At 35.9% G+C, this 20,375-nt stretch overlaps 1 protein-coding gene and 1 pseudogene across 1 annotated transcript; one reads left to right on the top strand and one right to left on the bottom strand.

Annotated features, from left to right (window-relative positions):
- Positions 1 to 2,329: 2,329 nt before the first annotated feature.
- On the top strand, positions 2,330 to 3,402 carry LOC113769133 (protein ALP1-like). The gene is made up of 3 exons (XM_027313607.1): positions 2,330 to 2,513; positions 2,603 to 2,847; positions 2,917 to 3,402. Exons 1-3 carry the CDS (start codon positions 2,330 to 2,332, stop codon positions 3,400 to 3,402), a joined length of 915 nt encoding a protein of 304 aa, XP_027169408.1.
- Positions 3,403 to 12,116: 8,714 nt separating this feature from the next.
- LOC113769132 lies at positions 12,117 to 18,960 on the bottom strand (annotated as a pseudogene).
- Positions 18,961 to 20,375: the final 1,415 nt, after the last annotated feature.

The raw sequence follows: 20,375 nt of genomic DNA, 5'->3' as shown, positions 1-20,375 counted from the left end.
TAAGGTTAATTAGGCCCAAACCAATCAATGCTGCTGATTTTATCCTCTATTTGTTGTCTTTTCACGTTTTATTTCCATCAAAGGTTACCTAACTGCTTGGGTAGGAAACTCCATGCTTGCACGAATGCAAAAGATAGTTTGGGGAAGGCTCATTAACTTGTAATCAACTTTTTGGTTGTTCCTGCGGCATTAAGAGCTGCTTCAATAGTTTTCCCCTGCTTTTGACTTCTTTAGCTTATATGAAGCTGAAAATTTTAAACCCATTTGTCCTTGTTATATAGGGGAGCTCTAAACTTCTAGTGTTTGCTTTTTAATGTTTTGAATATGGAATTTCATCTCTTTCTTTAGCGTATTTTTCTGTTATATTATACATTTAGGTAATTAAGCTGTATTCCATAATTTGAGATATAGGCATGCATTCTTTTGTTAACAGGTTTATGCCACCGCGCACTAGATCCATTTCTAGAGGTTTGTTTTCGGGGTAAATTTTTCTGTTATTGCATGTCGGACTGTTAATAACAGTAAGGGCTGATTTTCGCTTCATCTCACAGTCGGAAAACTCATACTTGGCGATCCTGTTAGCACTGCTTGGTCAGAGTGTGGTTCCAACGACTTACAGCTTTGCATCACCAATTACTTCAAGGTATAATTTAATTCGTCTCTTTTTGCAATTGTGGCAACTAATTTCACTGGTTAACTATTTCCTTTTAGTTGTTCATGGCTGCCCTAGTTGTTCATGGCTATTATTACCACGATTTTCACCTGTATTACTTCACTATGTATTGTATATGCATTGGGGCTATAGATGGCTGTCAATTTCTGTTTAGTATCTTTAACGTCCAGTTGTCGCTAATCTTATTTGTCCTACATAAAGTGTAAAAAACAAATGGCTGGTAAGGTTGGTTCATCAAGGCAAGGTCGTGCCCAATTTCCAATGGAGCAAGAGCTTGAATTTGCGGAGTACTTGGTTGAAATGAAACGGAGTAATAGAATGAACAAGGGCAACTTAAAGAGCGAGGTCTTCCCGGCAATTGTTGATAAATTTGCCAAAAATGGATGCCACTTTGATCCAAATCAAATTAAGGCGAAGTATTATGCATTAAGGCATCTCATACAAGAATATAATCGCATGCAGTTGAGGGTGACTGGGGTCGGATAGGATCCCCTCCTCCAGACTGTAACCATGGACGAAAGCAAATAGGAAGCTATGATTAAGGTAGAAAAATTAATTTTTGTTATTCATCATAAGCTTATGAAGTGTAAAAATTGTTTTTTTAACATCTTCTAATGGCTAATTTTTGGTGTTAAATGTGTAGGAGAACCCATCTTTTGAGACATTCCACAACAAAGATTGCCGTATCTTCTACATGTTATTGGAGGTGTTTGATAAAATGGATGCCCAAGGTCGATATGCGAGGGACTCAAACCAGCCACCAGTAGACATCAATGATGAGATAAGGGCGAGGCAAAGTCAAGCATATCACAATATGGGTGGCCAGGGCCCGGAGCACGTGGATCTGACTGATGAAATGATCCCTCATGTGCCTCCAACTGGGAAATTAGATGCCAAACATTCAAAAAGCAAAGACAAGGGGAAGAGGAAGACTCCGGAATCTTCATCCGCCGAGGACGGCGACCTCCCGCCTAGTCTAAGTCGCACCTCCTACAATAATGTCATATCTTGGATGGATGCGACGTTTGCTTCTGATTGGAGCATCTCCAATAGCGTAGATGCCCCACCACCCCCACCTGCTGCTACTCCAACCCCTCCTCCTCCGATTTACGTGGATGATGACCCTTTCTCGGTGACACATGCCAATGCAACCTTAAACAAAATAACAGGCTTGCCGGATAAAGTATTCATTACAGCTGCTGTGAAGTTGGCTGAATCCGCTGACCATCGGAGGATGTTTTTGAGTCAAATGAGTGATGCTAGGAAGCGGTTATATGCACTGAGTATTGGGGGGGCGACCTAGATGATTGAAACCTGCATGTGCCTATAGGTTCATCATCAGTTTGAAGGACATTAGTTTGCATGTTTTCATGTAAAATATTTGTATTTGTGATTTACAAAGGATGCTGGTTTTCCTTGTTGGGAAACGAACTTGCACTGGGGTTGTCTTATTGCCCAATTTGGATCATTTTAAGACGATTTGATAAACTTTCGGCATTTCGAATATGCACTTTTTGAGACAATTAATAATAAATAGGATTTCTACTTTAATATAAGAGTTGCTCCAACTAGTTCACATATTACTTGCATTGAGGCATTTTAGCCTTATCCTGTACTTTATTTCTCATGCAGGTGTTTTGTCTCTAAAGAGGATAAATGGCCAGCGCTCCGCCCAATTTTGGACTGAATTTAGATGACCCAGAGGATGCAAGGAGAGCGGCAACTGCTGTGTTGATTCTACAGTGGCATTTTCAAACCCATCAGGTTCCAAGGACAGGGCAGAGGGTCCACACGAGTGCCATGACTGGTCAGGGTTGGGTTGAGGATCTACTGGGGGAAAGTGCATTAGGATGCTTAATAACATGCGCATGAATGTGCCCACATTTATTCAATTATGCCAGATATTGTGAGAAAGTGGATACATTACAGAGGGCCCTTGTGATAAAGTGACTTTGGAGGAAAGCGTAGCAATTGCCTTATATGGTCTGAGCCATGATTTGACACAAAGAGTGCTAGGTGAACGATTCCAACATTCCACTGAGACAATTCATCGACGCGTACGCCGCCTATGCCAGGCCTTAGTCCAATTAGCACCTATTGCACTCCGACATAGGAACACAGATACTACTCATCCTCGGATTCGGAATAATAGACGATTTTATCCATGGTTTAAGGTACATGGCCGCATCTTAAAACTCATAAGTTAAATTTATGACTAATTTGCATTAAAATTCAATGTTTAGGATTGCATTGGAACTATTGATGGAACACATGTCTCGGCAAGCGTGCCAAGAGGGGAACAGGATGCCTTTCGTAACAGAAAAGGCACGCTTTCACAGAATGTTTTAGCTGCATGTGACCACGATATGAGGTTCGTATATGTCAGAGTTGGCTGGGAAGGAAGTGCCCATGATAGCCGTGTCTTAATGGATGTTATTTCCAATCCGGATGCAGCATTTCCCGTACCACCGATTGGAAAATATTACGTGGTTGATGCAGTGTACAGACACATGCCAGGATTCATGGCCCCTTTCAAGAGTGGTCCAGGAGGGAGATCACAGACTGCACAGAAAGGTGAATTTAATCGCCGTCATTCTTCGGTTTGGAATATAAGAGAGAGGACGTTTGGGGTATGGAAAATGAGATTCAAAATTTTGGATGGTCCAATGAAAAACTATCCTGTTGAGGAACATTGTAGTGGCGTGCTGTGTACTGCACAATTTCATTAGGGAGATGCAGCCATACGACGTCTACTTGGCAGATGAAGCGAATATGGATGGCGCACATACCGCAGGAGCTCAAATACCTCAATTGCACGTCACTCTAGAAGCACTCCATGATTGAAAGGAATTACGAAATGCAATGGTTGATCACATGTACCTTCACCGAAATGAATAGTATATGGTTGCCACGCTTGATTTCCACGTAGCTCGAACTATTTTCAATTGTACAATATGGCTCTTTTTTAATATTTGGGATTTTGACTTGGTAATGAACAAATTTAAGCCTTGTGGTCAAGGTTGGGTTAACGGATTCCTTTCCACTTGAGTTTTTGTAATATTTCACAATCTAAGGTGCTAATTATTTTGTTATAATGGTGTGAGATTTTATGTGCAAGTGAAATATAAGAAAATCTCCATGTGTCTCCAAATTTTTTTTGGAACAAAATCACCATAAATTCTCACAAAATCTAAGGTCCAGCAAAGTTGCTTTAAGGTGATGATTAAAAGAGTTAATTAATACCTTCTTAGTCCTTGGATGCATAGCATTGATACCTCGAATGCGACCAAGGGAAAAAGCAACTTGGCCTCCAGATTGGAAAAATGTAATCATTATTTTGATGCAGTAATATAGAGCACAATTTTTGGATAAATGGGAAAAAAATTTAGGGAGGGAATTTTTTTTTTTAAGTTATAAAAAAAAAATTTTAAAAATTTAAAAATTGCTACAGTAATGTTTTTAAAATATTACTACAGTAAAGTTTTTAAAAAATTGCTACAGTAAAGTTTTTAAACTACTTATACAGTAAGTTTTTTCTACTACTTCTACAGTGATCTACAGTAAGTTTTAGACAAACTTTCAAAAAACTCAAGTTCCAAACGGGCCCGTAGTTTTTCACTAGAACTTCCTAATTCATTAGTTTAGTATAACTTAGTATAATTAGTTTCATCCAATACTTGTATCTAGCTAAGCAAAAACGAAGTTGAGGATAAAGATGGAAAGTATGGAGCTCAAGTGACATGAGTGACATCTCTTCTATCATTGTATTTCTTGTATTCATTCTCATGTTTGGTTATAATATAAGTTTGGTTCTTGTTTTCTTAACCATTATGTTTTAGTAGTTTATAAACCTAGGGAATGGATGAACTTCTAACATAGATTTTACTCTTCCCTGAGGTTTAATCCTTGACAGGTAGGAATACTCAGCACTTCACTTATTATAAATTGCAAGTGATGCTGAGCTTGAATCTCCGAATGCCCTCCATAAAAACTTGACGTGGTTTCAGCTTTCAAGTTATAAGTTTCTAATTATCAAATCAATTAAGTCTAATTCTCTCAATTTTTCGCAAGTATATGGGTCAAACGAGTATAGAGATAATTAGAGTCAATCCCATAAGGAATTGGATAATTACTACAGTTATTTAAACCTGCTTTATTATCTAAACACTCAAAAAATTAAGTAAAGGTAAGAGCTACAAATTATACTAAATTAAGCATATAAATTGACAATGGTAAATTTAAGAGAATGATTTCCTAAGGTTTACGAATCCCTTGTTGCTCAAGATTTAGAATTAATTCAGTTGATTTATGCTTTAAATATGTCAAAGATCACTTCCAATATTGTTTGAATAATGTTTTTGCCATTACCCAAACATACTCACATCAAGCCTTTGCCTATTTACATCATGAGTTAACTTGATATAAGTACATTAATATCTATGAAGTAGTAAAATAAAATCCACCTAAATACATCTCCTACATTCGTGAACATGATCTTTAGGGCTCATGAATCTTGTTCTACACTTGCATGACAACATTTAATGCACAACAAATAATTAGATGATTCATAGTTGGTGATCAAACAACTACAAATATAAAGCATAGATACATGAATTAACAAGTTCACAAGATAGCACAAATCAACCAAAAATCACTTCATATCATGATGCAAATAAGTTCATCCTCACCCTAGGAGAAAATAGTTTAGTTAGACATTAAGTTAAGCATGTTAAAGTATAAAGAACTAATAAAACAAGGCATGATTGATAACAAAATGTAAATAGTAAAGGATGAAAGATTCTTATTCAAAATGATCTCCACACAGCTTTCGTTTCCAATTTTTCTCCCATCTACCAAGCTTACAAACTCTTTTTCTACCTAAACTATCTCTCTCAAGTTTTCCAAAGTCTATAAATATTTCTCCAAAAAAAACTCTCCCTTGATTCTGCAATACAATGAGTATATATAGATATTAGAAGAATAAAAAATCTTCATTTGTTTATGACATAGCTTTCTTTACACTCTTCTAGGTTTTCTTGAGCAGCTATAGCCAAAATTCTTGTTGAAAATGAGCTGGAAAAGCTATGGAAAAATTGAGCAAGTGCTGTTAGAGAGTTAATTGCGCATTTTATTTATGCATATCCCCTCTTAATAATGGTAAAATGTGGTGTTAAATGTTGGATTCTACTCATGTTTAGTATTTGGCATTGTTTATATGTCTTTTGAGAGAAAAGTGCATTAAAGGTGAAATTCCAAAAGACTATGCTTTACAAGGCGCGACCATATCTTATTCTGATTTGAAGTCCGGATGTCACAAGACTGGACGTGGATCCCGTAGTTGGGATTCTTGCTGATCAATAGGAATGAATTATTCATTTTCTTATAGGAATAGAAGTTTTTGATTAGTTAAAACGATATTTCTTATGTAGTAGTATTATTAATTGTTAGAATTATATTAGAAAAATGATTCTTATATCCTTTTAAAGAGGAAAACCGCAGATACTAGGGGAGGAGTCACATTAGTCCTAACTTAGTAAATGGCCTTTCTCTTGTTTTTCTTAATTCCTTTCTTTTTTTTCCTTTTTCTTTTTCTAAAACAATAAACCCTAATTATTCTTTTGGATGTGAATCCATCATAAGGAGTGTTTAAACTCTTTTCCTAGTCATATGATAATCGAAGTTTTGGTTCATCGAATACTCTGAGATTTAATTTATTGTTATTGTTTCATTTATTTATACGTAACATGCAAAAAAGATTACAAAACAGACTTATCTCCAAAGACTTGCATAATTGAGGATCTATCCTTTTCGAACTTTGCTAATAATCAAGCATACCTTTTGTGTATAAATCACTATTCTATTCCTTTATATTTTTTACTTTTTAATTTATACAAAACTGGTTGGGCCATTTTACGGGCCTGTTTGGAAGCCCTATTTTTTACCAAGTTTTTATTATACTAGTTTTTTAACAACTTGTGCTACAGGAACCCCTAAAAACTTATCAAAGTTTTTAACCAACACATTTAAAATATCCAAAACACAACAAAAAAAAATTCCCGTCCGCTTTTCTTCTTCTTCCTCCCCCACCACCACCTCCATTGCCGGCTCCGTCGCCGGTTCCGGCACCAATTTCCAGTGCCGGTGCCGGTCTTCTTTTTTTTTTCCCCCCTTTTTTCCCTCTCCCTCTCTCCCTTCCCTGCCATCATCCTCTCTTGTCTTTTTTTTTCTCTCTACGTCTGGCGCCATTCCTCCCCCACCTCTCTGTGGAAAAAAAAATAAAGAAAAATAGGGTAGAGGGGGTGGCGGGGGGAGAGGGGAGAAGCGGGAAGGGGGAAGGGAGAAGGGGTGAGAAGCGGGAAGGGACCAGGGGAGGCGGGGGCGGGGGGGCAGAGGGGGGCTGCGGGGGAGGGGGAAGGTGGGGCAGAGGGGGGCGGCGGGGGGAAGGGAGAAGCGGGAAGGGGGAAGGGGAAGGGGAAAGGGGTGAGAAGCAGGAAGGGGAACAGGGGAGGCGGTGGCGGGCAGAGGGGGCTGCGAGGGAGGGAAGGCGGGGCAGAGGGGCGCGGCGAGGAGGGGGGAGAAGCGGGAAAGGGGAAGGGGGAAGGGGAAGGCGGGGCAGAGGGGGGTGGCGGGGGAGGGGCAGAGGGGAGGCGGTGGGGGGGGGAGGAGAAGGGGAAAGGGAGGAGAGGGGTGGCGGGAGGTGGAGTTGCTACTCGGGGTGGCGGAGGTAACGGGGAAGAAGAAGAAGAAGAAGAAGAAGAGAGGAAAGAAAAGAAAAAGGAAAGAAAGAAAAAGAAAAAGAAAAAGAAAGGGAAAGAGGAAAAAATAAGAAAAAAAAAAGTTTTTCACCTTACAAAAACTTTTACAAAATTTTTCACCTTACAAAAACTTCTACAAAATTTTTTCAAAAACTTCTACAGTGCACTACAGTAAAGTTTTAGATAAATTTCCAAAAAACTCAGATTCCAAACAGGCCCTACGTTTCCGCTGCTCGAAGTGTGTTTATGTCTCCTATTCTTTGTCTAAATAACGGGGCTGTTGTTCATGAAAATGGCATATTTCTGTTCACAACTGAACCAATGATGGGCCGGGCATGTCACCAATTGTACCCCGCATCTTGATGACTAAGCCACCTGTAGAAGTAGCAGTCAATATGTTTCCTGAAGTGATCAGGCGGCTCGAGTCTACATTTCAACTTCTTGCTTCTTGGCCTTTGCTCCAACAGATGCAAAGCATACACTAGGGGCAAAAACTTGAATAGTTCAAATTTTGTGGCACTATCCATTTTTGAATTATTGAAATGGTGTGGAAAAATTTAGGCCACCGAATCTACATCAAGTCTATCCAAATGGTTGCCTAGACAGGAAGCCAAAGCCAGCCTAGAGGGTGTAGTTGCACCTCTTAATTTTTCAAAATTTCTAGAATACCCTATAAAAGTTTGGCTTTTATTCTGTTGTCCCACTTTTGCCCTCCCTCCCCCCCAAAATTTGATAATATTCCCTTTGACCCCATAATTGTCCCCTTAAAGTTTTAAAATATTTTGCAATTACCACCATCATTTCTACAATGCAACATTATAATAAAATGTATTATACAATTAATTTCTTTCAAACAAATTTTATTCATTTTACATTAAACTTTTCATAGATGTCAAACTATATAAATTACAAGCAAACCAAACATTCATTTGATAGTTTGACTGTATATACATTATTTGCCTTTCGTATATATTTCGAATATATACATCTAGTATTCAATGCATAATTTATTTTTATGCACTTTTATACAATTTTATGCATATTTTTATTTATTATGTAATTTTATACCATTAGATGACCTAATAATTATTGCATATGAAAACAAGTTGTAGAAATTCTTTTTAAAATTATTATAATATTAAATAAAGTGGTAGTATATTGTAGACGTTCAGTTATCCCAAAAATCTGTAACATATTATAAAATTATGCTAACATTATTGGGAGCATCTAAAGTGCCGTTATCATTCTTAAGGGTATGGGTCATTGAATTAATATAAACAGTTAGATCTAGAAATTTGCCTTATTAACAGTACAGTACTATTGTCAAATGAGTGCAAGTTTATTAAGAGATGATGTTTGTACCTTCACAAAGGTATGAAAATTGGCAACCTACCAGTTTATATATATATTCTCTCTTTATTTGTGTCTTCCATTCTTCTAATTGTGCTCACACTTTCCTTCAACAAAACATAATTCCTTCTCCTAGTTCTCCTTGCATTTAAAAAATAAATTTTTATTATTTCTATATGCTCCCTCAACTTTCTATGTTCTCAAATGTTCCCTAACTTTTAAGCATTCAAAAAATCAACAGCACCTTCCATGTTAGTAATGGTACAATTCTAATATTTTGGAAGTACAATATAATACCAACAGGTTGTTTTGTTATACGTAGACGAATGATTAAAGTACTTAGTCAAAATATTAAAACTTTTTTTTGATGCAGTACCTACTGTATTAGCTAACGGTACAACTTTGCTATATTTCATAATACAAAATTGTTTCTACTTCTACTTTTTTTTTTTTAAGCTTTCTCATGATTGGTTTATCAAAAAAATTAAATAACAAAAGGTTTTGTAGTTTTATAACAAAAAAATGAATTACCAAATTCATAAATGAAAAATTAATTAGTTCCGTGAAATAGTACAATCCATGTTAATTGATGGTACAATTATCATATTTTCTGGTACAACGTGATTTTATTAACATTACATTCACTATTATCGAGTTAAAATGGTTCTATCCATTTGAATTTTTTCTTTTATTTTTTTGTCATAAGAATCATTTTAAAATATCAAAAGGTTTTCAAGTTGTACATGTAGCAATGGCTAAAGCATTAAGTCAAGAAATTAACAATCATTTTGTCATATATGCCTTGCTATGTTAACTACTGTTACAATTTTTCTATTCTACAGTACAAATGGTTTCTGCTGATTTATATCTACACTAGTGAACTTAACTATGCATTTCACACATTGGATAGTTCATGAGTTTTCATGAATCTAACAAGGTGTAGATAGAGAAGAAAAATTCTACTTAAGTCATTAATAAAATAATTACGTGTTGTTGTAGAATTTGGCAATTTGCCAATGAAAGGTAATGTGATAACCTGGTTTATTTGGTATAGGTAAATACAAGTTTTTTAAATAAAAATTATAAGTAAACAATCCCATCTTAACAGACTAAAATCACCTACGTGGCAATATACTATTTGTTTTTTAATTAGACGGCAACAACTAGCCTAACCTACCCTAGGGGGAAAGGGAGAGCCCAACGAGGTTTAAAGAAACCGACAGACTGAACAACCATCATATCAAACATTGAAGAACAATGGTATTGTTCCTTGAAATCAACAATGGCATTGAAGAATTTCCCATAAATACAATCTAAATAAGATCACAGGGTTCTAAATAAAATTTCTCAATAGATTCGTTGTTCCTTCAAGCAATTTTCTCACAGTAACGCTCTCATTAATTCTTGATTAATTAGGTTTCATAGTTCTCTCTAGATTTGGTAAATTGAATGCTTTGAAAATTAAGTTCATGAATCATGACTATAAATGTCCAGCAAGGAGAATATCAGAATTATCTCTCCAATTCCTTCAAGGGCAAGAAGAGCTTAAACAGTATATACTGTACACAGAGCTGGAATCCACTATTAACCCGAACAAAGTTCTGAATCTTAAGCAAAATTAAACTGATATTGTTCTCCACTAATTAATTATTGTACAGACAATTGATCCTGACGATATAAACTTTAGTGTCCATCGAAAAACACTGACAGTTGACTTGCTAAAGTATATTATCACATTAGTACCTTAGGTACCCTAATGCATCTGATATTGAAAAAAGGGCAAATTATTCAATTGGCCCTTTAACTCTTTGTCTAGGTAAAATTAAGCCCTTCATCTATTTTTTGCTGACTTTAAGCCCTCGAACTTGTAAAATGGGGAACCCGTGACCCTTTCAGCCAGTTTCTCCGGTTTTGCAACTGGAGGACCAATTCACACGAACGCCAGTGTACTTCTTTCAAGGGCATTTTTGTCCTCATATTCTAAGCAAAAAGGGCACACATAGTCCACCTTTCTATTTGATTTCCCTTACCTGCCTTACTCTTCCTTGCGCAACCCCCACGCAATCCCATGGCCGTCTTTGTCGCCACCGCAGCAGCCGCGGCCGTCGCGGCCTCCCAGAAGCTCTCTCCGCTCACAACCCCTCCTCATGACAAGCCCTTCTGCTCTTCCTTCTCAAAAATCCTCTTAAAACCCTGCCACCCCGTCACCCACACCCGCAAAGTCCACTGGACCGGTGTCTCGGCCGCTTCCAAGAATCATATCTCCGACGTCGTCTCCGATGTCTCCGACGATTATGACGACAAACCCAGAGAGGAGTGAGGCAAGCATAATTCAATTAACAAGCGCTTTGATTTGTTAAGTTTTTAAGCTGAAATCCCAAGTTGTTCATTGGAAAAAAAAAAAAAAACCTCATCCTCTTTTGTCAAACAAACTTCGTTGCCTGTTTTCGCGATCAAATTAGTGACTTGGCATGACATGAAAATAAAGAAAAGAAAAGAAAAGAAAAAAGAAAAAGGGTGCAGTTGAAGCAAATGATCGGCTCCACAAATCCTTAAAAGGAACAGAAAAGAAAGATAGGGAAAAAGCCAGCCATGGTTTTTTTACCTGCTGTAGCAAAATCAGCAGGCCAGCAATGGCTGAAGCAAAAATCGAAGCCCATTTCATCTTCTCAACAACTGCTTTTTCACCTCAAGAAATTCAATATATATCCACACGAAGAATGGAATCGCCAGAGTGTTCGAACCCTGATTTTGCAGTCTACTTCTGATTCCGTCAAGCTTCACAAACTCGATGACTTCGATTCCGGTAACTCCATTTTCCTTGCACGCTTTTAGCCATCAGTATGGTAAAAATACGATCTTTGTCTCTGAGTTCATCTTTTTTCAAAGCCCTTTTGCCCATTGGATGTAATGTTCAGTTTCTTTAATTTAATTGTTTTAATCCGTATTGTTTCTTCTTTTTTTTTTTGAATTATTTGTTTACTTTATTGTCATGGGTCATATGCCTGCTACAGGCTCCATGAGTAAGGGAGGGATTAGCAGCATTTTGTTTTTTTTTTTTGTCCTTTTTTGTTAGAACGTCTACTATGTGTGCCCTTTTTGCTTAGAATATGAGGACAAAATTGCCCTTGAAAGAAGCACACTGGCGTTCGTGTGAATTGGTCCTCCGGTTGCAAAACCGGAGAAACTGGCTAAAAGGGCCACGAATTTCCCATTTTACAAGTTCAAGGGCTTAAAGTCAGCAAAAAATAGACGAGGGGCTTAATTTTACCTAGACAAAGAGTTAAAGGGCCAATTGGATAATTTGCCCATGAAAAAATAAGCCCCATCATAGCTAATTAGTTCATTTCTTTAGGTTTATTCATGCTCCAAGCTTCCAATTTCTTGATTGTGACGGTCTGGCTACCATTATTGAATGCATACAAATGGCCATTGTTGAAGACTGCCAAAGTAGGATATACCCTAGATGTGATACACACTTTGCCTCCCGCACCAAAACTTTCCACAATAGAATGATCAATCTGCCAAGAAATATATCTTGCTCATTAAGAATGTCTTCTAAAACAAAAAATATATATATCTAAAAAAGAAATAGAGGGATGTGTGGAAGTTTGTACCAGGCTCCTGAGAGAAAGCATTTTCTTTGACAAATCTACATCTACAAAACCTGCAAATGAGGGTTTGTATAACCCTTTCTTTAGGGAGGAGCTGTCAAGAGTACAAGTATAAAACAATACAAGATTAGCAACACCATTGGAGGACAGAAGCAAAAGATCTAACACTGCTAGCTAGTAAAGACATGACGAGGCAACAACCAACCTTGATGCATCAGAGCAGAGCAGAATCCTGTGCTTGTTCTTGTCCTCAAATATCCTAAAGAAGACTGGAGTATGTTCTTCTAGCTTCTTGGAAGCTAGTGTTAGAAGACCAAATGGCCCAAGTCCTCCTTGGACAGCTGAACCCTTTCGATTACAGAGCTCCTGAGCATCAATGTGATCCCAACTAGGATCAAAACGCTCAGCTTTGCTCAAACTTGGGAAGAAGAAAACTACTTCAACGTCAGCCTGCACGTGCATGTCAAACCAAGAGAATTTAGTAACCCCCACAATTTGCAATTCAGATCAGATTATATATGATTTCCCATTAATGCATTGTCTGATGTGTAGCTTAAACGAAACGCAAATATCCAAGAAAACCTGTGCAGCTGTTATTCCTTCGATCTCAAGAACTTCCCCCTTTTTTATCTTTTTATTCCTCAACTGGACCTCATGCCCTCTATGACTTTCCACTTCTTCAATAGGCCACACCAGCAATTGCTTTCCATTAGGATCCAGCCAAATTCTACGGGGAATAGGCTATAAAATTCAAAAGTAGAACAAATAAACACCTTTTGGATTACATTTGTCATACAAGATTGATAAAGTATGCCAACATTAGATACATTTTAACTCGGCCATAAAACTTATGGACAAAGCGTTTGGACAATGAGTTTCTATAAGAGTATCCAATAAAGTACATGATTTATGTAGACAGTTAAATTGGAAAAAATTTATCAATACAAGATGAATCCCAGGCGAAATGCATTTTTTCTTATTAGGGCCATCTAGACAAAAGTTACTTCCACATCAGTCATCAGGCATATGGTTTTTTTTTTTTTTTTTTTTTACAAGCTACCATATAAACGCTATATAGTGATAGGGAAAAACGCACTTTTAGTCAGCAAAATTTGGGAGTCGGACAAAATTGGACTCCAATATTTCAGTTAAAAACAAATGTATTCAATGTCGACCTTATTGATCCTAATGTTTCAATCTATACAACTGTTGTCCTTACAATATATTAATTAACCAAATTGGTCCCTAATGTTTCACAAAATCTAAGAAAGTGATCAATAATATTTGGTTCACTACTACATAAAGGCTGTTTAGTTATATCCCTAGAAAGAATTTATTAATTTAAGCTTTGGTAATATATGTCCAAAAACATTATCCTAATTAAAAAGAAAACAAAAGAAAGTACTTCACTACAATCGGATACTATAGTACTTTAAAAAAAAAAATTATTTTTTCTAACATACGAATGATAGGATTTAAGAAGTAGGGAAGGGGAAGAGAAATTGAGACCTAGGACCTCTAAAGCCTAGGGTCTTAACCTTAACACTAGACTAAACCCTTCTTAGTTAGAAACTATAGTACTTACCAGAGTTCCATTCCATCCTTTTTCAACAATGTCCATTCTAGTGTCTGATTCGTTGGAGAAACCCCAAATAATCCTTCTTTTCTTGCCAGGGTCAAATAAACTCTTGGAAGCATAAAAATTTCCATAGTCATATCTTAATCCCTTCGAGCCATCCAGAGCAGTATTATCAAGTATGTACCTGTCAGTCTTTGGTAAATATTTACCAATGGTATAGTAATCATATCTTGTTGGATCAAGGCTAACCTTTAAGACAAATTTAACATTTTCTCCATTAATCATCCAATTCTCCAACCCTTCTTTTCCTTTCAAGGAGATTGGGAAAAAATCTAGTCCTTCCCAATTCCCGGTCTTTTCTTTGGAATGAAATGGATTTTCATCTTGAACCCAATTGATAAAATCCTTGCTTTTGTACAAATATGCAATTCCCCTGCTGTTTTTGCTACTGCCAATCAAGAATCTCCATTGACCATCCGGTCCCATCCATGCAGTTGATGGGTCGCGGAAATTAATATTGTTGACGCTCGGTCCAGCAACGAGAAATGGGTTGTCGTCGGGCTTGATCCACTCTTCAAGATATGGGTCGGACGAGTTGGCTGGTAATGCATAGTTTTGGACCTGGGTGTGGGTCTCATCTATCCCGATGTAGAGGATAATGGGCTTGTTTCCTGGAAGGATCATTGTTGATCCGGACCAACAACCATGTTCGTCGAATGCTTTTGTGGGTCTAATTGAGGGCTTAATGTTTTCCAATTAATTAATTGAGTGCTTTGATATTGAATGGCCCCATACCGTGAAATTGGTCCATATCGCACCATAAGGATTGTATTGGTAGAAAAGGTGGTAAAATCCATTGTAATAAATTGCTCCTGCTTAGAAAAAAAATTTAATGATTTATTTAGATAATTCTAGTTTATGGGCAGAGAACTGTAACTAAGAAAACAACCAAAAAGAAAGAAAGAACAAATTTCGAAAGAAAGAAAGGAAAAAATAAAAAAGAGGGAGTAAACTTTTTAGTGTAAAGATGAAGTCAATGGTGCTTAGAGCTGCTATTGAACCTAATTGAATTTAAGCAGTACACTACTCGAACTCTACTCGAGTAAAAATGTTTGAGATCGAGCTCATTAAGTTATTTTACTCGAGTTCGAGCTTATTTTACTTTACTCGAGCTCGAGCTCGAGTTTGAACTCGCTCAAATCGAACTCAATTGAGTTTTTCAAGCTCAGTGTTCTAGTAAATTTCATAATTTTACAATAAACAGTTAAAAATATATTATAAACACACTACTCTATAAAATTCAACAATACTCTAGTTTTGGTTTTTGCTACTTGAACTTGACTCGATTACTTTATCAAATAGTTCGAACCCAATTCGAATCTGATCAATGCCGAGTTCGAGTTGAAGCATTGGCCGAGCCACTCATGAGCCTAAATCAAGTAGTTTGTTTAATTTACAACTCTAGGTGCCAAACTGCTAGCAAAGGCGAGAAAGTGGAAAGGAAGAAGGGAATTACAAGTACATAGGATCAAACCTTCAGTAGATATTAAAAAAAAAAAAAAAAAAAAACTTTCAGTAGATATAAAGTACAACTCCATTAATGAGGTGTATGGAGTGCAAAAATACCCCAACTTTTCCATCACAAACAAAAATCAGAGCAGTTCCATTGCAATTAATTAAACAAAGGAATACTATTTTCTATTGGGAATTGTGTTTATAATTCTGTACAAAGATGTTACATGCTGAAATGTAATCTTTCTACGTTTGTCTAACAAATGACAAGATTTTGAAAAGCACACGGAACATAAGAAACACATCCGTATATTATGGCTAAAATGTTTTTAAATTCAGATTGGATCTGTTGCTCCAGTCTAGCGGTACAAAACAGCCGAAAAGTAAAATAATTCAGTCAAAATCGATCAAAATGTAAATGCGTGTGTTTGTATCTGTCTGTGTGTATGTATATATTGTATAAATATATGTGCTATTTGGGTCTCCCTCCAGTTACTTTCATCAGGTTAACGGTTAAGGATTGCCATGTAATATTGACTAAGTGTCAAAAGAAAGTTACTAGCTGGTCTGGAAAGAAGCTTAACTATGGCGGTTGCAACTTGTGAAAAAATTAGTTTTGCCTTCATGTTTATTGGTCCAATGTATTCGTATTGCTAAAATGAAGTGGCATCATGAAGACTCATTATAGTGCTAAAATGAAGTGGACTGATGTTTGCAAGCCAAAAAAAAAGAGGGCTGATTGGGTATAGGAGTATAAACTTAACTCTTCGGAATAGATGCTTGATTTTGTAACATCTGGAATATTTGTGCAAAAAAAGAGTGGGTATTAGTATTAACTTAATTTACAAGTTATGGCAATGTTGAAATGAGGTCTTGTTTCAAAGGAAACCCTGTGTATGCATCTGCTACAGTAGGAGGCACTGTTGAAGATGTTCATTTTGCTGTGCAGTGAATGCAGTTGTTACATGGGAATTCATTTTTTATCGATGTAAATGCTTTGATTTGTTTTTGGTATAGTGACGCATAGCTAATATATATATATATATATATATGCGTGCGCGGGAATAAAATCAAAAGTTTTAAATTTTCATGCCAACTTTAGGAATTTTTGGGAATTGAGAGTGGGCAACTGCACACCCTCACTTGAATGTGACTTTGTCACTATGTAAAAATATGAAGCCTTTTCCTTTTCCTTTCCCTTCTCTATATTCCTTTTTGCTAATTTATTTAGTTTTTTCAATTTTTGATTTTAGATATCTCGTTGAATCATGCTCGAGAGATGAATTTGACTCTTGTTATGTTCAAGCATTTAGGGATAATTCACAAAAAAGTAAAAAAAAAAAAAGTGGGAAGGAAAGTTTACTTAAAAAAAGAAAAAAGAAAAAACTCGAATCTTATGACTTTTTCCTTTCCCAATTTAACTGAGTTCTTGACCGGTTTTCACCAAAACTCAAACATTCATCTTGTTTCCGTTTTTACGAGCAAACCGGCCAATTTGGTCCATTTAAAAGCAATGTTTTGAAACTAGGACCATTAATTGAACCGGTGGAGTGTTTGGATCGAGATTCAACCGGTCAAACCGGTTTAACCCTAGTTTAATAAATTTTTAAAAAATTAATTTATATAAATATATATACACAAAATAAGACATGCATTGGACTAATTTAAAACTTTATATGATGAAAATTTTAATATTTTCAAAGAACTTGAATTTTCACAAATAAATTTTTTAAATTATAAGTTGAAACAAATAAATTTCATCTCAATCTTAATTGAATTTACCAAAAAAAATAATCTTAAATCTGACCCAAAATATCACAATATTCTAAAATTATACAAAATTCACGTCCATGGGAATTAGACATTGTGAGTTTAAATGTTAATTCACATTTTTTATATTTAAAGATTGCAACTTAAAAAAAAAAAAGGAAGATTGGAGTTTGGAGGAAGTCAGGAAAATAGAAAATAGAAATACAAACTTAATAAGAGGCAAAAAATAAGAAGAGAGTGAGTGGATATAGCATTTAATAATTAGTGTTTAGGGTTAAGGAAACTATATTCCTTTTTAAATTTTTTTTCAATTTAATAGACAAAAACAAAAATCGCCGGTTCAACAATTCAATTCGATTCATACGGTTCGAACAGTTCATTCTAATTTTTAAGTCTAATTAACCCAAAATATGAACCGGACCAAAACTATGACTGGTTCGTGATCCAACCGATCGAACTGGCCAGTTCGATCCGGTTTTCAAAACATTGTTTAAAAGTAGCGGTCTGTCCTACAGATATATATAATGAGTCAACTAATGGGTTTTCGTGTTTTTGGTTGGAAAAGAGGGGTGCGTTGGGTTTTTAATGACTTAATGAGAGGAATAAAAAACCACATCCCTTATGAAATCCGTACTTGAGTTGGATACAAAATATTAGTGAAAGGCTCAAGAAGAATATATTGGCGGAATCAACGTGCAGGGCCATGAAGACAAGGAAAAGTACATGCAAATTAATCATAAAACATTAGAGGTCATGTAGTACGATGTATGTGAAAATAATTGGGACTTTGCACAAAAAATAATTGGGACTGTTAACGAGGACGAGCTCGTCCCACTTGGCCTAAAAACATTATGATTGAAGTTGATGTTTAATTGGATCGGACAGAATTTGAACCTAAATATAAGGTTCGATTTAAATGTGATTCGAGTTTAATCCTTATTAAATTTCTCCCAATTAAAACCCAAACAAGTAATTATATATTTACGTATATATAATAACATTTATAATCTATAGTTATACATATTAAAACAAAAAATAATTATTTCTATATAATTAACACAATACATAAATATTAAATATATGTTATATATCGTTACGTACTTAATTGCCAATTTAGGCCAAACTTACTTTGATCTAAAGCTCTGAGTATGAGCTTCTAATATGAGCCAGAAAGCTCTATTTCTTTTGTGAGTTGAACTTGGCTCTAGTGAAACAAGACTCACAAGCTCTTTATTTGTTTTTTTTTTTAATAAACCAATCCCTCCTCCCCTAATCCTAGTGGCAACCTTAGGGGTCAACCCTGGTAGCAGTCGGGTTTGGGAGTTAGGGAAGGTTAGGGGAGCGATTCGACCCTGGCTACCAAGTATGGGGGCAAGGGAGGGTTGATTAGGGGAGGGGGATGCGTTTATTTAAAAAAAAAAAAAGAGTAGAATTTGAAGCCACATGCATGAGAAGTGAGAACTATCATTTTCATAACAGCAGTCAGCAGGACAAAGGTTCACAGAAACTCTCTAAAGCTAAAGACGAAATGTTTCCAGTTTTAGAGGATTGTATGTAGCACTTGGTTACTGAAAATGTAATAGTAAAACTTAATAGGAAAGAAGAGATACCGCTAATGCAATTCTTTTCAGGTTGATAATGGTAGCATGGTCTGTGTTCTTACTTCACCTTCACGGCAGAGAGAGACTGATATATCTTGTACGGCATTTCAATATTGCCTAGTGACGTGCGCGGGGTATACATATAATATTAAACTCATCCCAATCAAGTTTTACATTTATAAACTCCTAAATACCCCACACGTGATTTATCGCAAGTATACGAATCGTGAGCGAGTATAGGGTATAAAGGGTCAATCCCACAGGGAAGATTGCAATTACCGATGTTTTCAAACTCCTTTATTATTTAGATTACCACAAATATAAAATTTATGAAAATAACACTAGAAAGCTCCTAGAGATATGGAATTTCTTACTACTCTTGTAAATGAGAATACCGGTTAAGTGAATGTTATTATCTTGGCTAGTTATGATGTAATTTCCTAATATATATGAAACCTACTCTCGTAGTGAATCAACTATACTTGTAATTAAGCCATACCTACTCTCGTGGTTATGAATTAAATACAAGTTCATTCCTTCTATGAAATTACATGAACAAGTCACTTAAGCCACATAGGTGCACCTCTACTCTCGTAAGTGTACTCCCTAAGTTTATCACTTCTTTGAACTAATGTTAAATTCCAATTCTCATTGCAAATTTAACACCTTTAGATAATCACAATTAATGGCCAGTTAATTATGATTAAAAAAAATAAAAGTGATAAATAACTTGCTCAAAATAATATCACCAAATAACCAAATAAACATCACTAGGAAAATATAGAAAGTTCATCCATACTCTAGGCATAAACTTTAACTAAACATAATAAAAACACAAAGTCAACTTATATTATAATTAAACATGAAATCCAATACAGAGAGAAAGTAGTAGAAGAGATATCACCCTTGTCACATGAGATCAACCTCTTCATCTTTGCTCCTCCAATCTTCATCCATATCTAACTACAAATACAAGAGAGATAAACTATTCTACCTATACTATACTAATGAACTAAGGAAACTCTAGTGAAAACTACATTTCTGGTGAGTTTCTCTAGCCTTCTCCCAAGTTATTTTGAATCTTGCAAATCCATGGCTATATATAGGTGAATGCAATCAGGAAATGAAGCTTGAAACATCTTTTTTACAGCTCCTAATTGGTTGTCATACGTTCATCCATAGCTGTAAATTATTGAAGAAGAAAATAGGTTGTACCAGTGGAGAGCAGCTCTTTCTGACCAGAATCTGGATACTTCAACTGCTATTTCCTCTATGATTACGGCTGAATTGGCTCTTATTCAAAACATAGAAGTTGTAGTTCATTGAAATAGATGTCCAATGTTTCAAGAATCATCCAATTTGGAGTTTTGAGGACCAAGATATGATAAAAATACCACTGACTGGTCAATTCCGCGTTTTCAGCTCTCAGCAGCAGACTTTTACTTCTGTATTTCGACATTTTAACCAGAAAAACAGCCGAATTGGATTTTGATGTTTTCATACCAAATGTAGATTTGTCTC

The sequence above is a fragment of the Coffea eugenioides genome, chromosome 4 (genome assembly GCF_003713205.1).
Source record: "Coffea eugenioides isolate CCC68of chromosome 4, Ceug_1.0, whole genome shotgun sequence".
NCBI lineage: Eukaryota > Viridiplantae > Streptophyta > Magnoliopsida > Gentianales > Rubiaceae > Coffea > Coffea eugenioides.
The sequence above is the reverse complement of the archived record's forward strand: the minus strand, read 5'-3'. Positions and strand labels throughout refer to the sequence as shown.

Coding starts and splice junctions, on each gene's coding strand:
- LOC113769133 (XM_027313607.1), top strand. CDS start 2,330: ATGGCCAGCGCTCCGCCCAATTTTGGACTGAATTTAGATGACCCAGAG. Junction 2,514..2,602: donor TGAGGATCTACTGGGGGAAA/GTGCATTAGGAT, acceptor GATACATTACAG/AGGGCCCTTGTGATAAAGTG. Junction 2,848..2,916: donor GATTTTATCCATGGTTTAAG/GTACATGGCCGC, acceptor TTCAATGTTTAG/GATTGCATTGGAACTATTGA.